Genomic DNA, 25,979 nt, shown 5'->3' with positions numbered 1-25,979 from the left:
TACACAAATCACTCACAGTTATATTGGTGGACAGAGACAAGGCACAGAAGAGTAAAAAAAACACAGATAGCAAATGATTTAAATACAAATGCATTGGTTCATGAAGATGTATTTGATAGAAAACAAACAAACAAAAAAGTATAATGATTTCATAATTCAAAGATCACTTACCTGAGCAAACTGTGTAATCACGTAGCCCCATCGTATAGCTGGATTTCTTAAAAGACAAAAAAAAAAAAAGTGATAGATATAAAATGAGCCGTACTACAGTTGTCCCAGGCCAGTTAGATGTTGACTGTGCTGTATTCGTACATAAGATGTAACCGTCATTCTTACCTTGGATAACTATCTCTGTAGATCAATGTAGGAGCGAACAGGAAGTACAGGTATTGTGTAACCTGAGGTACAGGGACAGCCGCTGAAATATAATACAACAAGTATTCAGATAACCTCTTGCACACAGGTGAAATGTTCAGATAAAACGGTTTAAGTAAATAAACAATCAGCACACAGTGCTACCTTAGCATAGGGGTATTTAACCCCAACATAAAAAAAGTGTACAAACAAAATGCGCCAATATGTTAAAGGATTTTATTAATGCACTATGTGTTTCACCTCCAAAATGGTTTGAGCCAAGCACTCATACAAAAATGATACACTTTACCACAATCGTATGTCAATTTAATGAGGTGCGAGTACAAAATGTTCTTTTAAAGGGATAGTCTACTTTAAAAAAAAAAAGATATAGATTTGATAATCCCTTTATTTGTATCACACGCCGTGGCTTCAGGTATATCAGCTGCACATTACAGGAGTGCGTTACTCCAAAAGTTCAGTCTGTACTGATCCGGAGTTTGTATGCAGCGGTGGATTACTCCACCCAAAAATATCCCAAAAGCCACAGAGTAATGCACACCGCTAATGTGCTATATAACCAAAAATGTATTGGTAAAGTAAAAATACAAAAGTTATATAGTATAGCTCAGTGTTTTTCAACCAGTGTGCCGTGAGAGATCCTCAGGTGTGCCGCGGCAGACCGACAACAGTGCGGGGGTGTCCCTCTTTCAAATTTTTAAATATTGGGAGGTATGCGACAGGCTCATCAGGCATCATTTACAACCATGACATTGACATTCATTCACAGATAATCATTATGATTGTTTGTGAATGAATGTCAATATGTCATGTATAGTTTGTAGGAGGCATGGCAGCACAGTACAGTGTGTATGTATGTATGTATGTATGTATGTATGTATGTATGTATATATATATATATATATATACACATACACACACATACACATACACACTGTATATATATATATATACCCTGTATTAGGCTACAATGTGTCATTTTGTAAAATGTTGGGATGGTGGTGTGCCACAGGATTTTTTTAATGTAAAAAAGTGCGCCATGGCAAAAAAAAAGGTTGCAAATCACTGGTATAGCTAGTCAGCCAAAAAGTGTGACCTTCTGATGTCCATTCCCCAGTTTTGCATAACCAACATCGTTATACTAATACACTTTTTACCTCTGTGAATACCTTGTATCTAGCCTCTGCAGACTGCCCCTTATCTCAGTGCTTTTTACAAACTTACATTTCAGCCAATTAGGGATGACTCAAATAACTTCACAGAAGTGAGCAGAGTGTTATCTATATTGCACCCATGAATTTGCATTGTCTAGTTGGCCTTCAAGGGTTTAGAAATTAGCATATGAGCCTACCTAGGTTTAATATTCAACAAATACCAAGAGAACAAATCAAATTTGATGATAAAAGTAAATTGGAAAGCCGTTTAAAAATGACATGCCCTATCTGAATCACAAAAGTTTAATTTTGACTATATATATATATATATATATATATATATATATATATATATATATATATATATATATATATATATATATATATATATATATATATATATATATATATATATATATATATACACACATATACATATACATATATACACACATATATACACACACACTATATATATATATATATATACACACACACACACATATACTGTACACACACACATATACATACACACACATATATTTTATATTAGAACAAAAAAAAAAGTAGTATAAAAAAATACTCACAAGATCTCTCTTTTGTGGAAGAAAACACCCGAGGTGCATTCTCTCTAATAAACGAATGGGTCTTCATCATAAGCCGCACCTAGAAATATACACACACACACAATGGTGTTAGCTTTAAATTAAATGTAAATTAATTATACTACTAATGATTATAATAACAATAAAAAATAAAATAAAACTAATACTAAAATATTTAAGTCACCTGTTCCAAGATAACGATGAATCGAGACGCTGGTGGCAAACTGTGCTCCAGTACTATGTATGCTGGGCAGAACCCAAGGCCCAATATCTGAAATATTAAATACAAAGACCCAAAGAAAAGAGATCGAAGGTTCCGATGAGAAGATGACTTAAAGCCTCGAGCCCACAGATGGAAGAGGGCATATGGAATGATCAGTGCACTCAGGAACATACACAGCCATGTGGAAACCACAATAGGAATTTTACCGAAGGCGTAAACCAAAAGATCAAACTCCAAAACAAACCTGCAAACATAAAAGTAGGGATGAAGGGGGGAAAAAAAGTAAGGATATTCCACAGTTGTTCATTATTATATGGTTTGGGTTCTGCACACCGTACAGCATGTGTAACTCATAAGTGTCCAGGAAAACATGGCCGAGGTGGCCACCCTATATATGGTTGGAGATTTAACCCCTTAACCACCGCAATGTACCATGAACCCCCTCCTGCGATCGTTAGCTAAGGACCCCCCCTTTTTTTATCTGTAGTGTACGCACTATTATATCCTCCTTTCTTATTTCTGGTCACCATAAATAGCGCACTCGCCTCTGGCTGTTTTAACCCCTTCACTACTGGGAATTTCAGCAAAGAACTTGCCCAAAATATCAGAGAATTTTTAGCATTTTCACAATCACTCTATTTAAACAGAAATAGAGCCTTTTTTTAATTTTATTTTAATTTTATTTACCTGTCAAAACACTATATATATATATATATATATATATATATATATATATATATATATATATATATTTTTTTTTATTATTATTATTTTTAAAGTAGTCAACCTAAAGTATTGATCTAGGCCTATTTTTTCCACCATTTTACAGCCAATTACGATGTATAAAATGTTTTTAACTTTTTCACAATTTTTGTGTTTCTCACTGAAATTTACATACCGCTTGTGCAATCATAGCACAAATGATAGTAAAAGCTTCTCTGGGATTTCCCAGAAATAGCAAACATGACTTTTCCCTTGGTTTTTGGTAATTAAAAGGCCGCTAATTGCAGCTATGCACCACACTTCTGACACCACAGTGTCATCGGCTGTAACGATCAGGCTTCTACCGTCATTTGGAACTGGAGCACCAATTGTGCTCCGGTTCCATATGAAGACAGATGACATGAGCTCAGAAACTCCAGCTCTTGGCTGTAACTTAACAGTCGATACTGCTGGAGCTTCATGCAGCTCAGTGTGTGTGTGTGTGTGTGTGTGTGTGTGTGTTACGGGTTAAGATCCTTTCGGAAACAAAATTAGTTGAAGACATGGTTACATTTAAAAAGGGACAGTCAACTCTAGAATTTGTCATGTTTAAAAAGATAGATAATCCTTTTATTACCCATTCCCCAGTTTTGCACAACCAACACAGTTATATTAATACACTTTTTACCTCTGTGATTACCTTGTATCTAATCCTCTGCAGACTGCCCCCTTATATCAGTTCTTTTGACAGACTTGCATTTTAGTCAATCAGTGCCCTCTCAAAAGTAACTCCACGGGAGTGAACACAATGTTATCTATATGGCACATATGAAATAGCAGTGTCTAGCTATGAAAACAGTCAAAATGCACTGAGATAAGAGGCGGCCTTCAAGGGCTTAGAAATTAGCATGAGCCTACCTAGGTTTAGCATTCAACAAAGGATACCAAAAGAACAAAGCCAATTTGATGATAAATGTAAATTGGAAAGTTGTTTAAAATTGCATGCCCTAACTGAATCATGAAAGTTTAATGTTGACTAGACTGTCCCTTTAAGCGTACAAATCAAGGCATTTCATGCTAATAATAGCAACACTATCATAACGCTTGTGACTTTATTGAGCCTATGTCCAAGGATTGGAATTTCAAGGGCAGCAAAGCAACATAAAAAAAAACAAAAAAAACTCAAGGTTGTGCTCAGTTTGAAAAACAGGATTTATGGTTATGTAGCACTATCCTTGCTTTATTGGAATGCAGTCAAGGCAACAGTTTGCCCGCGCCAGGGCATAGGTCCACGCACCTGTATGCCACTCATAGATTGTTAACTTAAAGGGATACGAAACCCAAATGTTTTCTTTCACGATTCGGATAGAACATGAATTAAGCGACTTTCTAATTTACTCCTATTATTTTTTTTGTCGGTCTCTTGGTATCTTCGTTTAAAGATACGTGCACACTCCTGAGCTTATATCTCTGCTTTTCAACAAAGAATAACAAAATAAATTATAGAAGTTAATTGGAAAGTAGATTAAAACTGTATGTTCTCTCTCAAAGATTTTTAAACCTGCTCCTAGGCCTCCCTAACAGGTGAGATTTTTAGGATATCTGAACTAGAACACAACTGGTTAGTAAACATGGTTATCAACCTGCGCTCATCCCAAAGTAATCCTGAAAATCTGGTTTGTTAGGGAGGCCGGAGGACAGGTTTGAAAACCAGGGATCTATCTGAATCATAAAAGAAAAAAAATTGGGGTTTTATTCTCCTTTAACTTTACTGTCCTTCTAAACAATGTAGCATCCTATTGTGTACCCCACCCGCTCTAATTCCTGCGTGATTCCCTAAGGAAAGTGATGTGACACCATAACACACATTATAAAACACACACACACAATACACACACACACAGACACAGACAGAAACACACACACAGACAGAAACACACAATACACACACACACAAAATACACAATACACACACTTGAAAGGCTGACTGACCCCAATAACCGCCCATCTGATTTATGATAAAGATCCTACCAATTTCACAGCACCATGACCTATACAAATTGTTTAACACATCATTCATGTAAGCTTAGCCAGATGAAGTCACAAGATGCAGAAAATTGCTCTTCTTGGCACAGATTTGTTTTTTATATTTTAACACTTATGTAAGCATTATTTTTAAGAGAAAACAAAGTTTCCAATTTCCATATCCCTTTAAAGGCTTGCTATTAAAGTTGAAAAAAGCCATGTTTATAAAAGAGCAATAAAAAAAAAATCAATGTCAATCTTGCAGGATATTTGCGTATCAGTTGTGCATAAATATACAATGCGCATTCACGGATAAAAGACATCTCCACAAGTTTAATATTTAAGAGAATCGTTATTTAAAAGGGACATGATACCCAAATGTTGAAGAACTTTAAAGTGATGCAGCACAGCTGTTAAAAATGGGACTTGAAAATATCACCTTAAAGGGACACTGAACCCAATGTTTTTCTTTTGTGATTCAGATAGAGCAGCAATTTTAAGCAACTTTCTAATTTACTCCTATTATCACATTTTCTTCATTCTCTTGGTATCTTTATTTGAAATGCAAGAATGTAAGTTTAGATGCCGGCCCATTATTGGTGAACAACCTAAGTTGTTCTTGCTGATTGGTGGAAATATTTATCCACCAATAAAAAAGTACTTTCCAGAGTTCTGAACCAAAAAAAAAAAGCTTAGATGCCTTCTTTTTCAAATAAAGATAGCAAGAGAACAAAGAAATTTTGATAATAGGAGTAAATTAGAAAGTTGTTTAAAATCGCATGCGCTATCTGAATCAAAAAAGAAACAAATTGGGTTCAGTGTCACTTTAACATCACTATGTAAAAAAGGAAGATATTTTACCTCAAAATGGTCTCAGTAGCCACATCCTATTGTAAAGGGAGTTAAAGCAGCCAATCAGGATGCTAGTCCTGGGACTTAAAATATCTTTCTTTTTTACATAGAGATGTTCAAGTGATATTTTCTAGTCAGCTTTTTACTGCTATGCTGCATCACTTTCAAGTGTTTAAACATTTGGGTATCAAATTGCTTTAATGAGGAGAGGCTCTGAAAATTAACAGATTAAAAAAAAAAATTTTCCCAGAACTTTTACATTTCTGAAAGTGCAATAACTGAATAACTTGCACTTTGTACCTCTGCAGTAGCCGTCACTTATACACTTCCCTACAGAGGAGTGCGTTGGCTATAGGGACGCTTCCCTACAGAGGAGTTGGTTGGCTATAGGGACACTTCCCTACAGAGGAGTGTGTTGGCTATAGGAACACGTCTTACCTGCCCTGGTCAAGCCCGTCCACTACCAGAGTGCTGAGGGCAAATAGTATGAGGAGCGCAATAAACATGTGGTAGATCGTACGGATGTGATTCACCTCAAACAGCTCACTGTAAAAATAAGACAATGTGATTAATAAGAGGTTATTGTTATGGCAATCATGATTGCTAGTTTTTTTTCCAGGTTTTGTATAAGTGGACAAAAGACAAAGGTATCCATTAGAGGACACTGTGTGTAACGTCTACACCATATTAAAGCAATTTTAGCGCTTTATAATTACATAACTTCCCCGCTAGTATACTAGGCAAGTGGGGTGGAGAGAATGTATATTAATAAGTTTGCTTCAGTTTTTTGACTGAACACACCACTAGTTATTTGGAAGAGCTAATCAGGACTTGTTACTGGTGTAGCCAGACAACTCATTTTGTCTGCTAAAGTTGCATGGTTTTGATTTTTTTTTTTTTAAATCATCTGATAACCTCTACTAAGGCCAATTAGGGACACATAATAGAATCTCAAAGTGATCACTGTCCATTTAACACAGCTCTATTTATTCAAGTTACCATTAAAAAAGATATTACTTTACCCCCAGCAAGTTTTTTATTTTTGTATTTAAAAAAAAAAAAAGGTACAGTCTACAATAGAATTGTTATTGTTTTAAAAAAGATAGATAATCCCTTTATTACCCATTCCCCAGTTTTGCATAACCAGCACTGTTATATTAATGTACTTTTTATACCTCTGTGATTACCTTGTATCTAAGCATCTTCTGACAGCCACTGATCATATGACTATGACTATTTATTATCTATTGACTTGCATTTTAGCCAATTAGTGCTGTGTTTTGCACAACTCACGGGCGTGAGCACAATGTTATCTATATGGCCCACATGAATTAGCAGTTGGGAAAAGCAAATAAAAGAGCATGTGATAAGAGGCTGTCTGTAGTGGCTTAGAAACAGGCAGATATTTAGAGGTTTAAATGTTATAAAGTATATTAATATAACAATGTCAGTTGTGCAAAGCTGGGGAATGGGTAGTAAAGGCATTATCTATCTTTTTGAACAACAAATTTTAGTGTTGACTGTCCCTTTAAATAAAAAATATGCTTACAGTGGTTATTAAACCAGGTTTTGTATAGTTAAACACTTCTCTAGCAGCAATATGTATCTTCAAAATCTTCATTGGTATAGGAGCAGATTTAGACAAAGGTTGTGGGGTCCCTCTAGAGGGGTATTTGGGGATGTGCCCTCTGGTTTCTTGGTTAACCATTACTAGTGTAAACCGTGTGTATATATCAGCTCAGCAACGCCATCTGGTTCCGTCTAGGGTAGAGCTAAACATCACTTCCTGTATATCTAGGTATATTTCTAATTGAAAAGAAAAACCTAAATCTATAAAACCAAAGTTTAAGGATTTGCTGTTTTTTTGCTTTTTAATTAAACTTTACTATGGAACCAATAGCTTAAATTACCCTTTTGACGCCGTTACTGCATTGTATTCTGTCCGAATTTTTCTGGGCTTTAACGCCGATGGACGGAATACAACGTCCTAACTTGGTGGCTTTCTTGAAGCCACTGGCACTTCCCTGATGGGATCGCGGTCTTGGAGGGCGTGCCTAGCATCATAAGGACGCCCCCTGACGCGATCCCATCATTGAAATCTCGTGATCACTTGCACGATTGCAACAATTTAATTTTTTGTTACATCGGAACAGTTGTTCCGATGTAGACACTTTAACCCCGGCAGGAAAGGGTTAAAATGTATTATGATGTGATTGTAAAATGTATAGATGCCTTAAAGGGACATGAATCCCATTTTTTTTTCTATCATGATTCAGATAGAGAATTTTACAATTCTATAATTTTAAAAAACGTTTCCAATTTACTTCTATTATCAAATTTGCTCCATTCTCATGTTAGTCTTTGTTGAGGAGATATCTATATAGGTAGTGTGCACATGTCTGAAACAGTGCTGCAATCTAGTGCTCTTGCTTGCAAAACTGCTGCATATAGCGCTGCAGACACGTGCACACTTCAGAAATTACCCCCTGCTTTTCAACAAAGGACAAGAAGAAAACTAAGAAAGTTAGATTATAGAAGTACTTTGGAAAGTTGTTTAAAAATGTATGTTCTGTGTGAATCATGAATGGAAATGTTTAGGTTTTATGTTCCCTTCTTATCCGACAAGTACTAGTTTAATAAGGGCAGAAATATTTTGGCTATTGTTTCTAACAAGAGACTTTAAAACTGAGATTAATTTATGTAATTTAAAGGGGCAGTCAACACTAAAATTGTTATTGTTTAAAAAGATAGAAAACGCCTTTACTATCCATTCCCCATCTTTACACAACCGAACTGTTATATTAATATACTTTATTACATTTAAACTTCTAAATGTCTGCCTGTTTTTAAGCCACTGCAGACAGCCTCTGATCCCATGCTTTTTATTAGCTTTTCACAACAGGGGACTGCTAGTTCATGTGGGCCATAGAGATAACATTATGCTCTCTCCCGTGGGTTGTGTCAGACACTGCACTAAGTGGCTTAAATGAAAGTCAATAGATAATAAAGTCATGTGATCAGGGGGCGGTCAGACTCTTATATACAAGGTAATCACAGAGGTAAAAAGTATATTCATATAACTGTGTTGGTTATGCAAAACTGGGGAGTGGGTAATAAAGGGATTATCTAGCTTTTAAAAACAGACATCCTCAAACTCGGCCCTCCATAGGTTTTGGAACTACATTTCCCATGATGATTAGCCAGCATATCAGCTGTCTGACCGTCATGGGAAATGTAGTTCCAAAACCTCTGAAGGGCCAGGTTTGAGGAAGTCTGGTCTATATTACACAGTACCCATCAACATGAAGAATGGAAGTACATTTCCCATGATGCTCAGCCAGCATATCAGCTGGCTGACCATCATGGGAAACGTAGTTCCAAAACATCTGGAGAGCAACGTTTAAGGAGGTTTGTTTTAAAACCGTAAAACTTCTGGTGTAGACTGTCCCTTTAAGATAAAACTCACAGAGTATCATTTTATCACACCATATAGGAGTGAGCACTTACTCTAGCAGGGAACGTCTCGATACAAACAGTTTGCCATGCTCAGGAGGTGGTCTCAATCCCCTGTAAAAGAAAAAAAGCCATAAAATATAATATAAAAGAATACATCTGTACCTAGAGGCCGATAACCTGTGCTTTTATGTAATGTACCATTGAACATTGCCAGAGTAAAAATCACAACTGAAATGTGGATTATAATTGAGAGTAGCTTATTCTATCACATGCCAGTACGTTCTCATCAGATACAGTGGTCTACATCAATGTTCCTCAACCACGATCCTCAAGTAACCCCAACAGGCCAGGTTTTCATTATAGCTGAACCAGTGGACAGGTAAAGTAATCAGATGATCAGTAACCATGGTTACTAACTTGCTTTCATACATGAGCAGATTATTTCACCTGTACACTGATTAAGATATCATGAAAACCTGGCCTGTTGGGGGTACTTACAAAACAATACTCTACACCACTACTCTTACTGTGATATCAATAGCTAGGCACATGCTATATAGTCACACACATATTTGCCTCCAAGCAACAGATTATTGGTGGTACACCTATGTCATGAGTTTCTACCAACATACAGTTTGGCCTAGTAGCATCTATACAAAAGGAAAAGCTATGTATCAGCAAGAAGGACGTGTGGGGGGGGGGGGGGGAAGAGACTGTAAACGTTTCTTTAATGCTCCTTTTTATTATTAAAAAAGGTACCATGGGAACTCAGATATTTTTTATGATTCAATTGCCAACAATCTTAACGCTGTTTGCCACCCAGGGAATAAATTGCCCGGTTATCAGCTGATCGTAACCACTGCATATTTCACAGAAGATTTTTTCTAAAGCAGGAGGCGCCGAGTATTTTGTACTAAAACAAATATTGTATTAACATTTGGTTTTTTTTCTGTGGAAGGAAAAGCTGTGGACTTTTTGCTTCTTAAGCAAAAGTCTAATAGATAAATGTTACCTGGTTTTGTGACCATCTTTCTCTCCATTTCCAGGGTGGAAGTTTGGAGCTGCAATAGTGGATTCCAAGACAGTTGATTCTTCTATTAAGTTGTTCACAAATTCATTAAAATGAATGTCAACCTCCTTCATCAGCTCTGCCTTCAATAACTACATTGTTGTTAAAACATAGAAAAAAAAAATTAATAAACATTGTTGATCGGTTTATGTAAAGATGGTTTACAGTGACCCAGCCCGCTAAACTCAGCGCATCTGGCCGCCTACGGCACAGCGCTCTACTTCAATGTGGTGACGTTTCCACCTCTAAACCAATAGCCATGCGTGTCAACTGACATCCTAGCACAGCTAGAGGTGTAAACGTCACCTCATTGAAGAAGAGCTCTGTGCCGTGGGCGACCGGAGGCGCCGAGTTAGCGATATACTTACTGCACAGATATGGTCAGTTTAGCACCTTTTTTTTTTTTTATTTTAGGAATGACAGAAACTAATGTTTATTTTTAGTGATGGTAAATCCTAGCGTTTGTTATACGCTTGGATTTACCATCACTTTAATAGTCATTTTTTCCCCCATACAAAAATAAATATATAATATAAGATTAAAAAGGGACAGTTTATTTTTATTTTTTAAACAGAAAGAAAATGTCTTTACTACGCATTCCTCAGCTTTGCACATTTTATAACTTCCAAACCTCAATTTCTGCCCGTTTCTGAGCACCTGCAGGCCGTCTCTTATATCAGTGCATTTTATTAGCTTTGTGCAGCCAGACAATGCTAGTTCATGTGTGCCAATTAGACACTATTGTGTTCACTTCTGTGGAGTTATGCAGGAACTAGAACTAATTGGCTAAAATGCAAGTTTACAAGGTTATCATAGAGGTTAAAAAAAAAAAAAAAAAAGTATATTAAAACAGTGTTGATTATGCAAAACTGGAGAATGGGTAATAAAAAGGAATGAACTATCTTTTTAAACAATAAAATTTTAAGCAGTTTAAAAAGAGATTTTGAAACAAACTTAAATGTTTATTTATATACAACTTAACCAAACAAACAATGTCCTCCAGCTTCCAGAATTCTTTAAAATAGACCTTTATTCAGCAAACATGAGTCCAAAACGAAAACAGCAATGTTTCAGGCTAAACAATGCCCTTAATCATGCACAGCATGCCGTTTTCACTTTGGACCTATGTTTGCCCAATAAGTCTATTTTAAAGAAATCTGGTAGCTGAAGGATATTGTTTATTTGCCGAGTTTGGTAAACCACCTCCTTTTGCTTTGAATAGTGCTGGGTCCACACCTGCATTTGTGTATATACAACTTATCACCAGGCATCAAATATTTCCTCAACCCTATTGGTGGGAAAGGACACACCACCACCTTTATCAAAATAAAATAAATCTAGTAAGCAAATAAAATGCTTACCTGATAAATTTGTTTCTTTTTAGACACGACGAATCCACGGATTTCATCCTTACGACTCCTGGTCAGCAGGAGGAGGCAAAGAGCACCACAGCAAAGCTGTATATATAGCTCCTCCCTTCCCTCCCACTCGAGTCATTCAACCGAAGTTAGTAAGAGAAAGGAAAAGCCAAGGTGCAGAGGTGTCTGAAGTTTAACAAAAAATTAATAACCTGTCTCATAGAACAGGGCGGGCCGTGGACTCATTGTGTCTAAAAAGAAACAAAAATTTATCAGGTAAGCATACATTTTCTTTTTAAAGACACGATGAGTCCACGAATTTCATCCTTACTTGTGGGATACAATACCAAAGCTATAGTACATGGATGAAAAGGGAAGGACAAGACAGGGAACCTAAACGGAAGGCACCACTGCTTGAAGAACCTGTCTCCCAAAAACAGTCTCAGCAGAAGCAAAGATATCAAATTTGTAAAATTTAAAAAAATTTAGAAGATTAGGACACAAGGAAGGAACAACAATTTCCTAAGCAATGTTCTCGTCTGAAACAACCTTAGGAAGAAAACCAAGTTTAGTACATAACACCACCTTATCTGAATGAAAATAAGGCAAGGCAAATTATATGGTGATGCCGAAAGCTCAAAACACTCTTCGAGCAGAAGAAATGGCAACAAGAAATAAAACTTTCCAAGATAACAACTTAATATCTATGGAATGCATAGGTTCAACGGAACCCCTTGAATAACTTTAAGATCTAAAATCAAACTCCATGGAGGAGCAACTGGTTGAAACACAGGCTTGACTCCAATCAGAGCCTGACAAAAGGATTGAACATCTGGACCATCTGTCAGACGCCGGTGTAACAAAATAGAGAAAGCAGAGATCTGACCCTTTAGTGAACTCGTTGAAAAACCCTTCTCCCAGCCTTCTTGAAGAAAATACAGGGAGTGCAGAATTATTAGGCAAATGAGTATTTTGACCACATCATCCTCTTTATGCATGTTGTCTTACTCCAAGCTGTATAGGCTCGAAAGCCTACTACCAATTAAGCATATTAGGTGATGTGCATCTCTGTAATGAGAAGGGGTGTGGTCTAATGACATCAACACCCTATATCAGGTGTGCATAATTATTAGGCAACTTCCTTTCCTTTGGCAAAATGGGTCAAAAGAAGGACTTGACAGGCTCAGAAAAGTCAAAAATAGTGAGATATCTTGCAGAGGGATGCAGCACTCTTAAAATTGCAAAGCTTCTGAAGCGTGATCATCGAACAATCAAGCGTTTCATTCAAAATAGTCAACAGGGTCGCAAGAAGCGTGTGGAAAAACCAAGGAGCAAAATAACTGCCCATGAACTGAGAAAAGTCAAGCGTGCAGCTGCCAAGATGCCACTTGCCACCAGTTTGGCCATATTTCAGAGCTGCAACATCACTGGAGTGCCCAAAAGCACAAGGTGTGCAATACTCAGAGACATGGCCAAGGTAAGAAAGGCTGAAAGATGACCACCACTGAACAAGACACACAAGCTGAAACGTCAAGACTGGGCCAAGAAATATCTCAAGACTGATTTTTCTAAGGTTTTATGGACTGATGAAATGAGAGTGAGTCTTGATGGGCCAGATGGATGGGCCCGTGGCTGGATTGGTAAAGGGCAGAGAGCTCCAGTCCGACTCAGACGCCAGCAAGGTGGAGGTGGAGTACTGGTTTGGGCTGGTATCATCAAAGATGAGCTTGTGGGGCCTTTTCGGGTTGAGGATGGAGTCAAGCTCAACTCCCAGTCCTACTGCCAGTTTCTGGAAGACACCTTCTTCAAGCAGTGGTACAGGAAGAAGTCTGCATCCTTCAAGAAAAACATGATTTTCATGCAGGACAATGCTCCATCACACGCGTCCAAGTACTCCACAGCGTGGCTGGCAAGAAAGGGTTTAAAAGAAGAAAATCTAATGACATGGCCTCCTTGTTCACCTGATCTGAACCCCATTGAGAACCTGAGGTCCATCATCAAATGTGAGATTTACAAGGAGGGAAAACAGTACACCTCTCTGAACAGTGTCTGGGAGGCTGTGGTGGCTGCTGCACGCAATGTTGATGGTGAACAGATCAAAAAACTGACAGAATCCATGGATGGCAGGCTTTTGAAAGGTGGCTATATTGGTCATTGATTTGTTTTTGTTTTGTTTTTGAATGTCAGAAATGTATATTTGTGAATGTTGAGATGTTATATTGGTTTCACTGGTAAAAATAAATAATTGAAATGGGTATATATTTGTTTTTTGTTAAGTTGCCTAATAATTATGCACAGTAATAGTCACCTGCACACACAGATATCCCCCTAAAATAGCTATAACTAAAAACAAACTAAAAACTACTTCCAAAACTATTCAGCTTTGATATTAATGAGTTTTTTGGGTTCATTGAGAACATGGTTGTTGTTCAAGAATAAAATTAATCCTCAAAAATACAACTTGCCTAATAATTCTGCACTCCCTGTACAAAATCCTGGGAATCCTAACTCTACTCCATGAGTAACTCTTGGAAACAACCAATAAAGATATTTATGCCCTATCTTATGGTAAATCTTCCTAGTTACAGGCTTACATGCCTGAATTAAGGTATCTGACCAAATCAAAGAAACCTCGCTTGTATAGAACCAAGCGTCCAATCTCCAAGCAATCAGCCTCAGAGAAACTATACTTGGGTGGAAGAAGGGACCCTGAATAAAAGGTCCCTCCTCAACGGAAGTGTCCAAGATTGCAGAGATGACATGTTCACCAGATCGGCATACCAAATCCTGCAAGGCCACACAGAGGCGAGGAGGATCACTGATGCCTTCTCCTATTTGATTTGAACAATCACCCGGCAAAGAAGCGCAAACCGGGGAAATAGATAATCTAGGCTGAAGGACCAAAGAACTGCCAAGGCAGTTAACAGCTCAGACTGGGGGCCTTGGACCTGGACCTGTATCCCAAGCCAGGCAGTCTGACAAGATGCCATGAGAGCCAACTCTGGCCGACAGCATCTGAAAATCAGGTGGAGAATACTCCCAGATGGAGTTCCCACTCTCCCGGATGAAAAATCTGACTACTCAGAAAATACGTTTCCCAAGTGTCCACCCCTGGGATATGGACCACTGACAGATAGCAAGAAGGAAACTGGGCCAAAGCCAACTGAGGCCAGACCAGAAGAGCCTTGAAGCTCGCTCTCAGTTGCAGGAAGTCTATAAAAAGAACAGACTCCACTTGAGTCCACACACTGCAAAATCATGTTCCCTGGGATAGGTGATCCAGAGACAAACACCATAGAAAATAGTCCCCCGATCCAGAGTTATTTGAGGAGACAAGTTTGCATAATCTCCGTTCCACTGCCTGAGCATGCTTAACTGCATAGGTCTGAGGTGGAACGAACAAACGGAATTTTAAGTGACACAAGGCGCTGTTCATTTTACTAACCTTAGAAGGATGAAAGGTTGAGTGGACCTCACCGGGGATTGAATCTGCAACCCTCAGGTTGTTACAGAGCTCAGTCACAGTGCCTTAGCATGCTGAGCCACCTGTCCAGCTAATGTCCATTGCCGTCACCATCAGCCCGAATACCTCTATATACAGAGCCACTGAAGGCCGAGAAGTGGACTGAAGGACTAGACCAGTATTGATAGACCTTGATTTCCTGACCTCAGTCAGAAAAATCTTCATTGATATGGAATTCGTCATGGATTCCCAAGAAAGCTACCCTTGTGCTTGGTACTAAGAAACACTTTTCCAAAGTCACCTCCACCTGTGAGCTCACGGGAAGTATAACACCATGTTCGTGTAAATCGTGCTTGCTGTAAGGATGACGCCTGGACTAGGATATCAGCCAGATAGGACGCTATTGCAATGCCCCGTAACTAAAGCACCGCCAACAGCGATCCCAGAGCCTCCGTAAGAACTCGGAACTGTGGCAAGACCGAAAGGAAAGCGTTTGATCAGAAAGACAAACCCTATAACTTTAGACGATTCTTGTGAATGGCACATGAAGGCACTTGACCCTCAATCCACCGTTGACATAAATTGACCCTCTAAGATCAAGGGAGAAATGGAACAAATTAATAGTTTCCATCTTGAAGGACAGTACCCTTCTTAAAAAAATGGTCTGAAGATCCCCCTCTTTTGGGAACCACAACCTGACCGGTAACCCCAGATCCTGTACCAAGTATTAGAACTGGAACAACCACTCCCAGGTCTGAGAGACCTACTACGCAGTTGTAAGGACGTCTCTCCCTTTGTCTGATCCTCAGACAATATTGAAAGCAGAAACTGCCTCTGAGAGGAAAACATATGAGCTTGAAACCAAACTTGAGCGAAAACGGAAAGACAACCCCCTACGAGATCCAATCCCGGACTGGGGCATGTTCCCTATGCTGTCTGTGCTTCAACAGCAGGCTATGTTTTCACCAAAATCTTATCCATAAAACAAGGCTCTAACCATAAGGTTCGAAGAGCTGGAACAGAGCCACCTATACTCCCAGTTTGATAACTGGAAGGGAAGAAATTGAAATAAAGGAATTAGCCAATTGAAAGCTTTATCCAGTCCTGGATTTTATCCAGGGAAACTACTGACTAATAGCCTCAGACAACGCATCAAACCAATATGCCGTCACACCAGTGACGGTAGCAAAGTACACAGATGGTTGCCATTGTAAACCCTGGTGGGTGTCCCATTACTAAATTTTGTCCATAGGACTATCCTCTAAGGGCATAGAAGTTCACGTAGTGAAAACGACACCTTCCCCCCTAAGGAATGTCATCCAGCCTCTTAGCTGATACGGCTATGGGAAACAGTCTTGTAAATATAGAGAATGCCTAAGGCCCCAATTCCATCTGAAACTGAGATTCTCAGTGACCTTTTAGAATAGCAATTCCTCTAGCAATGCTTTTACCTCAAGTAAAAATATAGAATGCATCATAACCCCGAGTGGAGTGTGAAGGAAACGCAGGGCACTGCATGTGGGCCATAAAATTTCGACGGAAACTATAGGAGAAATTTGTGGCCATTGTTAACAGACTCCCAAACAGCAATCGCCGAAGAGGGAGTAGGTTCAAAAAGAAAAAATAAATTTGAACAAATTTTAAGACATTTTTCACATAGGAACGATATTGTTCTTTTAAATCTGAAAAATAACTATTCTTGTGTGAGTTTGTTTCATCCTCCGTCACAAAGGATGAACAAATAAACAGCCGCAATTCTTTAATAAAATTTACTCAGAATTTTTTTTTACTGTCTCTTTAAATTTTAAAAGAACATTTTATTTCTGTTGTGCAGAACAACCCAATAAAAATATCAATATTGTTGTAAATAGACATCGCTATATACATCAAAAAAGCAATGTCTTTGTAAAGAACCGCAGAGAACTACCTGTGGTTCATACAATTATTCTGGACACTATAGTAGAAAATTGTGGAATGTATTGACTGGTGTCACCAGACTCTCAACAACAATAGCTTTAGAATGAGTATATCTAAGAAAAATTTTACACATAAATAACAGTACGGTTTCTTTAAATGGTAAAATAACATTATCTTTACCATGCTTTTGCAGTATCCTATCACAAAGGATAAACTAACCCAAGCAACTGAAATCTATATAATAAAGGCAACAGATAAAAAAAAAAAAAAAAAAAAAAAAAAAAAAAAAAAAACTACACTGTCTTAACGTTTTAAAAAAAAAAACCCACATCATGCTTATTGTGTGCTTTGCAAACTAACAATTAATAAGCAAACAGTTCTAAACCTCAGCTATTGTGCTGAAGGTGCCCAAGTGTACAAGTTAACAGTATAACCATCAAAGACCTTTTAACACGTCTGATCCGTGATGTTTTTAGGTCTAGCATTGAGCACTACATAGCCGTGTTCAACGCCCTACCCTCCAGTAACATAATGGAGGTAGAAAGCGCAGCAAACAAATGCCCGTATAGCTCCGCCCCTTGTGGGCATGACAGTACTCCATCTCCCAGTACTTTGACTGAACTGCATCCAGAGATGGAGGTGAGGGCTCAAAAAAATAAATAAAAAATAAATAAATAAAAAAAAAAAAAAATGGCAGTCCAGCAGATGTAAGAGGTCTCTCTCTCCCTCCCATATCCCTGTGGAATAAGATAAGCCTGAGTTAAATGTGCTTAGGCTATCTGGATTAGGGCAGCAAATATGTATAGGAGGCGGAGTGAGAATTATGTCCCACCAGTTCCTATTGCTTTAAAGCCACCAAATGCTCTACTGTAGAGACTGATCTGGTCTAGGCTACACCCTAGCTCAAAGTAGCACTCACTGGCACTACTTTAAAAATAATAAACTCTTGATTGAAGAATCTATAACACACACCTCACTTTACCTCTTCCTATCACTAACACAGGCAAAGAGAATGACTGGAGTGGGAAGGAAGGGAGGAGCTATATATACAGCTTTGCTGTGGTGCTCTTTGCCTCCTCCTGCTGACCAGGAGGCGTAATCCCACAAGGATGAAATCCGTGGACTCATCGTGTCTTTAAAAAGAAACTTGTTTTCTTGCAAACAAAAGAAGCTGTTATTTTTTTTTTTTAAATAAACCAAGATCAAAACAGAAGAATGATTTTTCTTATTAATGAAATGAATACAAAGTCAGATGGTTAAGTATTTACAGAACCAGTAAATCAATTTGTCACATTAAATGGGTCTGCCCAGTATTAATGTATTCTTGAACTAACATGCAAATAAATATATACTTTATATGGTTTTAGAGAGAGGACATTCGTCAGATGCTTAAATTGATTGGAAATGGTGCATGGAGTAAAAATCTTAGGATACTTTCTGGTGGTGAGGACTTCTAGCAAAAAGGAGAATACAAATACAAACAGAAATAGTAGCAGTCTGCCAGGAATGAACAACAGCTCACTGGCTTGTTATATGGCCCAGTTATCACCTGGAAGTAGCTTCTTTTAGCCCAATTGTGCTTTTCACAGATGAAAAAAACTTTCCTGAAGTATATCAGTCTGATCCCTCCTAATAAAGTCAGGACAACCCCCAAATAGCAGACAACTCTCCTCTGAATAAGGGAAATGGAAACCCCAGACTGTTTCAACCTCCTTTGGGTCTCATCAGTGAGGTGCAGCCACATCCCTCTAAGCAAAAGGATTCCACGTCTGGTTCCCCACATCACCCATAGGGAGACTTTCCCCAGGGTCGTAACACAAATACAAACGGAAAGAAAGAAGCAGTCTGCCAGGAAAGAACAACTGATCAGTAGCTGGTTACCACAAGGGAGTAGCTTCTTTTAGCCCAATTGCGCTTTTCACAGAGGAAAACTTTCCTGAAGTATATCAGTCTGTTTTGCAGTCCAGGAAACTAACGCTTGAAAAAAGTCTTTGGTACATTTATCTTATTTACTCTGCTGAAGTATAGACATAAATAACTACTACACTATTCAAGCAATTATTGTATAACAACATGATGCAGGGTCCAGACTTGAGATTGTGTAGGCTCCACTCCAGTTTATCTTGGGAAGTGGATAAACCACAATTTATGAAAATTACAAAAAAAGCAAGCACAGTAAATAATGCACGGTTATTACAAAATGATTTTTTTTATTATTATTCATAGTTAACACAATTTTAAATCTGACTCCCTGATGTCTGTCTGCTCATATGGTAAAAAAGTTGCATTGCTACTGTAACATATTACCTCTGCTTTTCGCTTCAGTTCCATTTTCCGGCTGATTACATGATCCAAATCTACAAGCCCTGTCAAAAAGAGAATAGAATTTAGTCAGGTCAGTATGCCCTGTCCATGAGTAAACAGGAGAAAAAAAAAATATATATAGCACAGACTTTTGCCAGTGACCAAGGGCTATTGAAAACAATGCAATATTTTTTACCACAATCTACTCAAAAGCACAGAGATAGGAAAAAGAGAATCTTGTAAACAGGAACAGGCTTCATGTTTTTAAGGTCACAGATGATGAAACTTAATTTGAGAACATGAGCACAAACCCCCTCTTATTTTTTTTTTTTATATATATTTATAAGAAGTAGTCTATATACATTGTTACTCAACGCATCAGAGAACACTGGGTAAGATATGCAAATTAGGTATACAATATCTCAGATTTTGCTTCCACAGAATCCCCTTTTAGGTAAGTGCAACAAAACCAAAATTTAGCACATAAGGGAAATATGTAGTCAGGCACAGTAAAGAGTCAAAACCGGATATTGTATACCAAATTTGCATATCTTACCCAGTGTTCTGATGCGTTGAGTACATCTGTAACAATGTATACTATTTCTATGGGAAGGTAATCTGGGGGATAATTGCCTAGATGTGCCGATTGGAGAGGAGATAGAGATATCTATCTATCTATCTATCTATCTATCTATCTATCTCCATATGAACATAGAGGGCATTTGGAGAATGGCGATTTGAACGCGCCACACATATAAACAAGATTGTCTTGAAAAAGGCTCATTGGAGGAGCCGAAACGTCGACTTGAATCATGTTATTCTTGCATTGAAAAATAAAGCATTAAAATTATGAAGTCATGTGCGTGCCCTCTATGTTCATATGGATACGTATAACGACTTATTGAGGAGACAGGCATTACAGATGGATCGGAAAGGTTGGAGTGCATGGATTGCAGAACATACACATATACATACATATATACACACACATGATTTAGGATTATATTTCATTCCTTATTACAACTTATCAAAGTACAGTATGTTATTTAATCACACAGTTTAGCTTGGAATGGTGCTTATAGAGCAGCAGATTAGGGAAATAAAAATTGTATTTAAACGCTACTTGTTAGAGCAGACAAAAAAAAAAAAAAAAAAAAAAAACACAGAGCAACAAAAAGCTTCCTGCACTACGAACAGTAAGCTTTGAAGGTCATAGCATCCTTGTGTCTAGGTACAAAATGTGCACTGTGTCAGAATCCCCCTTATACACAAACATGTGGCTAATCACTATACTTCAGTACAGAAGGTTACTATGTGTCAGATGGCCAGTACACACACACCCTGTGAAATATAAGTATTGTGTCTACAAGTGATAAAAATGCAACAAAATAAATACCTTATCCAGAAGGAAAACAGATTTGCTCTCACATATTTAAGTATTTGATCACCAGTAGCTTAAAATAATCAACTTCCTTCTCTCTGTGTCATGTGCAGTTTCTGCTTTGATTGCAAAAATCTCAGCAAAGTAAATATTTTTGTTAGAAAAAGTATTTGTTGCTAGTGAAGTAAAATAGACAAATGAAACCCACTTGCTAGTCTAAATTATCTTAACCTATTAAAGGGTCCAAAACACTTTCTTTTCATGATTCAGACAGAATGTAGAAAAAAAAAACACTCCAATTTACTTCTATTAACAAATTTACTTTGTTTTCCTGGTATCTTTTGTTGAAAAGCAGGTAGGAAAGTGTACAGCTGCAACATTTTCACTGCAGCAAAGAATTATGGGTAAGGATATCCCCCAAAGAAGAACATGCTGTGATCTGAGATGTTATGGCAGAAAATGCAGCAGGTCTGCAGAAAGAACAAGACACATGCAGGATCTGTTAGCGCTTTCATTTTGCAGCACTGCTACACCTTAGACTGTTCTCTTCAAACAGAGCTTTGCTCTGGCTGCATAGTCTTAGTTTTCCTTAAATCCAGAGCAAAGTGCCGTTTGAAGAAAACAGTCAAATATGGAGTAGTGCTGAAAACAGTGCATTTATTGTTGATTGTCTCTCAGGGATTTTTTTCAACCCTACCCCCTAGCCTTTCCCGGACTGCAAAGCTGTGATTTCTGAATGTACTTGTGAGCAATGCACCTTTTTATTACTACATTTGGACCTTGTGATGTTAGACTAAGAGAAAAGGAACCACTTGAGAAATTTTAAAACTTTGCTTTACTCTCCAGTGAATAAACACATTGCAATTGAGCTTGATTTATCAAACCGGTCGCCAGTCTCTTGTGAGAACCTGCAGTCAGGATTTATCAAACCGGTCACCAGTCTCTTGTGAGAACCTGCAGTCAGGATTTATCAAACCGGTCGCCAGTCTCTTGTGAGAACCTACAGTCAGGATTTATCAAACCGGTCGCCAGTCTCTTGTGAGAACCTACAGTCAGGATTTATCAAACCGGTCGCCAGTCTCTTGTGAGAACCTACAGTCAGGATTTATCAAACCGGTCGCCAGTCTCTTGTGAGAACCTACAGTCAGGATTTATCAAACCGGTGGCCAGTCTCTTGTGAGAACCTACAGTCAGGATTTATCAAACCGGTGGCCAGTCTCTTGTGAGAACCTACAGTCAGGATTTATCAAACCAGTCGCCAGTCTCTTGTGAGAACCTACAGTCAGGATTTATCAAACCGGTGGCCAGTCTCTTGTGAGGACCTACAGTCAGGATTTATCAAACCGGTGGCCAGTCTCTTGTGAGAACCTACAGTCAGGATTTATCAAACCGGTCGCCAGTCTCTTGTGAGAACCTGCAGTCAGGATTTATCAAGCAACGCTCATCAGACCGCTGCTTCCCAGCCTCTTCACCACCTCTTAGGTTGAGAATTTCAGTCTGTCTGGTCTCGTCCGACCGGGGAGATTGACAGCTCCTGCCTGAGCACAGCCAATTGCACGGTGTAGCACAAGAGTGCAAAATAACACTCTTGTGCAATGCTGAATTCCGGCATCGGATTTCTGCCGCTAGTGGCGAGCTGGGGCGCATAAGTACGCCCCTGTCTGCCCTAGCTTGATAAATCGTGCCCATTATGTAATCTGGGTACTATTCCCAGCTTTACAAGCCAGAAACCAACCAACCTAATTCAAAGTCACAACCTCATGATTCCCCTTATCACATTTTTTAATTCAATATAATGCTGCTACTACAGACATACATACATATTTATTTGATTACATATGTACATATACACACACACACACACACAAAGTGGCAGACTGAAGACTGACAACCCATGGGGGCTGGGGCTCAAAGCCAAAAACAAAAAAAGTTGGCCTGCGTCAGTAAACATTGCCAATAAGCATGCGCACAACAGCAGCACATCCGCACTGATATTTGACAGTAACCAGTTTGATTGATCACTGGCAGATCAATGTGAAATTGAAGTTTGCGCTTATAATCTTGCACCAAGTGGTTAGACCAGTGGCAAGCTCCCAACCACCTCAGTTATAAAATTATATTAGCTTATAGGTTTACCCATCCCCAAAATATATTCCTATTATGGGGAATCCTAGCTTCCCGGCAGGGGATGACCATGCGCCTTTTTTGCTGTGGAAAGAAAAGGGACTTTATAGGGTGGGAGACACTGTAGATCCACTGTCGCACACCATGAAAACATTCCAAGATTTGAAATCTAAATTTGACCTGTCTCATAAGCACTTATATGCCTACCTTTAACTTAGACATTATATATGGTCTCTGATGGAGTCTGATCCGAATTTTTTGAAATAATCTACCTTTGCAATTTCATACACAGCGTTCACCTTGGGGAGATACTGAATCTAGGAATTCTACAAAGTATTACTAAGACAGCAATCTACTAGGGCTCACGCTGACATTTTGAGGAGTCTGCAACTAGACACTACAACTGACATTGATATCATAGACATTAGAAACAGCCTACTGAAAGCCAAATCGGCTATACTGAATGTGACATTGCGTGAGGCACAGTTCAGACTACTTAATAGGGACTACATCACACCCAGAAGACGGATAAAATGGAATCCACAACATCCAAACCACTCCGCAAAATGCCAATACCCTAACCCTATCTTAGCTCACTACTTCTTGACATGCCCAATGATTCAACGCTTTTGGGGACTATTACAAGTACTGTTTTCAACCAGTATATCTATTAAAATTATCTTTGACATCAATAATAGTTACTTGCTAAGGTGGGAAAATATAAGTCCCAATTACTAACCCTCTGTACACTTGTGGCGAGAAACTGCATTCTGACTCTTTGGTGTTCTGGGAGTCCCCCCACCTTGACGCAGTCCTCCCTTTAGCTCGGAGATCTTCCAGAAATAGGTTAGTTAAGTTAATTAAGAAAAGTGTTATGTTGTGTTTTATATATGTTTAAAATGATTGACACATGCGAAGAGACAGATGGGTAATTGCTCCAGTTACAAATCTAGTAAATAAACATATTATCCTTCCATTTGTACTGTCAGTATGATATATGTACATCATCTCTTATATGCCATTTACACTCTAAATGTTGACAACCATTGCTGTAACATTCTAAAGCTGATATGTTAACAATTTGCCTGTACTGTCTATGTGTCCTCTACAATAAAAATATATTTAATTTAAAAAAAAAAAAAAAAAATAAAAAAAAAAAAAAGGTCTAAGCATGGCCAGACTGGGATATAAAAACATCCCTGGAAAATTTGGAGACCAGCCCTATTTTTCGTTGGATCAGTAGAATGCGCACACCCCATTTTTTCTCAAAAGGGATTACTGGGATACTCCTCAATATTTTTTTCAGAATTATATTTAGTTTTTTTTTTAGTTTTGTTTTTAAATACAAAAGGGCCAGATTGTTGTTATATAGGTACTTAAAACTCAATTTCATCCATTAATCGCCCCTTTAAATTATAGCTTTCTAGCCCCAGCTGCTGCAGCCCACCGAGAAATCTCCTGGTATCCTGGTAGGCCAATCCAGCCTTGTCTCTAAGTGCCTGTTCTTGCATTGCACAATCCATAAAGTGTGTGAAGAATCTAAAGTGATCATTTGCATCTCAGTAGGCAGAAAACCATGTGCTAGGGAAATCTGAATGAAAGCAGGTCTGATCACTTGCCTGGATATGTAAATGCATAATCCAATTCATAGTTTTTAATTTTACATTATCAGCCAGATGAAACTAACTGCTGTAAACTTTCTCCCCATATTTGAAAAAGTAGATATTTCACATGGTTTCTTTATTTGCATAAAAAATAAAACTAATAATAGTCATCTAAGGTCATTAACCTCCTTTCACAAGGCACATTGAGACTTGCTCATAGTGAGATCACCCACATATGTCATCAGAGTTCAGAGACAGATGACGCACAGGAAGTCAGCAACTCAGTTTCACATGACATGGAGGGAAACAAAGACCATTATTTTTTAAGATCTAAAAGTTAAAGAATCTTGTGTAACAAGCTGCACACTCACTGGGAATAACTAAAGTAATTTTTTTTTTATCTAGCAGGTAATTACAAATATTTTGGATAATGCCCTGGTAAACTGTAGGTTTTGAAACGCTAACATTTCACGATTTAGAATGTCAAAAAGGTCAATTAAAATTAATGTAATTTAGACCAGGACTCTCCAACTTAAAGGGGCAGTGTACTGTAAAAATGTGTTTCCCTTAAAAAGGGACAGTCAAGTCCAAAATAAGCTTTCATGATTCAGATAGGGCATGTAATTTTAAACAACTTTCCAATTTACTTTTATCACTAATTTTGCTTTGTTCACTTTGTATTCTTAGTTGAAAGATATAATTTCCCATGATGCTCAGCCACTCAGCTACCATTTCCCCAGATCACTGGCTGGAGCACAGCTGGTAAAAGCCTATGCAAGGTTTCATCTCCATAATAAAGTTGTGTAGATACAGGGCTCTCATTCAATATTCTACAGATTGGCTAAACCCCTCCATGGAAAAGTTCTGCCCCTCTATAAAGACGGTTGGAGAATAAGAATTCTTAAAGGGACATTGAACAGTAAATACATTTGTTAAGCATAGTATTGAAGTTATTCCACGCCTCCCTCTAGTCATGAGTGCTGCCATGTTTAAATTTAGCTTTCACTACATTCTAGTGATGAACGGTTTGCACATGTGCAGTAACTCTTACAGTAAAACCTAGGTTACAAAATGGCTGCACCCATGATTAGAGGGAGGTGCATAAAGTTAAAGGGACTAAACACTAGATTTGTCTTTGCATAAAATGTTTTGAATATGATCCATTTATATAGCTTATCTGGTTTGTTTTTGTAACAATGTATAGTTTTACTTTTTTATTTTATTAAAACGTGCTGATTTTCAGACTCCTAAACAAGCCCTAAAGTATCAGATGTAGACTGAAGTCTACAGATTCCTGCTTGCTCCTGTTTGTGTAGTGGGTCTTCTCATATGCAGGGGGGGGAGCGTCTGCTCTTTCTGTTTTCTCA

At 38.1% G+C, this 25,979-nt stretch overlaps 1 protein-coding gene across 1 annotated transcript in view; it reads right to left on the bottom strand.

Annotated features, from left to right (window-relative positions):
- Positions 1–25,979, bottom strand: part of SOAT1 (sterol O-acyltransferase 1) — a 71,102-nt gene that overhangs the window by 30,290 nt on the left and 14,833 nt on the right. Inside the window, exons 3-10 of the mRNA XM_053693929.1 lie at positions 19,507–19,565; positions 10,405–10,553; positions 9,444–9,503; positions 6,375–6,482; positions 2,319–2,601; positions 2,117–2,195; positions 337–418; positions 172–217 (exon numbers count right to left, since the gene is read on the bottom strand). Coding sequence (XP_053549904.1) covers positions 172–217; positions 337–418; positions 2,117–2,195; positions 2,319–2,601; positions 6,375–6,482; positions 9,444–9,503; positions 10,405–10,553; positions 19,507–19,565 — 866 coding nt within the window. The remainder of the gene's footprint in view (positions 1–171; positions 218–336; positions 419–2,116; positions 2,196–2,318; positions 2,602–6,374; positions 6,483–9,443; positions 9,504–10,404; positions 10,554–19,506; positions 19,566–25,979) is intronic.

Source organism: Bombina bombina, chromosome 10, assembly GCF_027579735.1.
Source record: "Bombina bombina isolate aBomBom1 chromosome 10, aBomBom1.pri, whole genome shotgun sequence".
Classification (NCBI taxonomy): Eukaryota; Metazoa; Chordata; class Amphibia; order Anura; family Bombinatoridae; genus Bombina; species Bombina bombina.
This window is presented reverse-complemented; position numbering and strand designations above follow the sequence as displayed.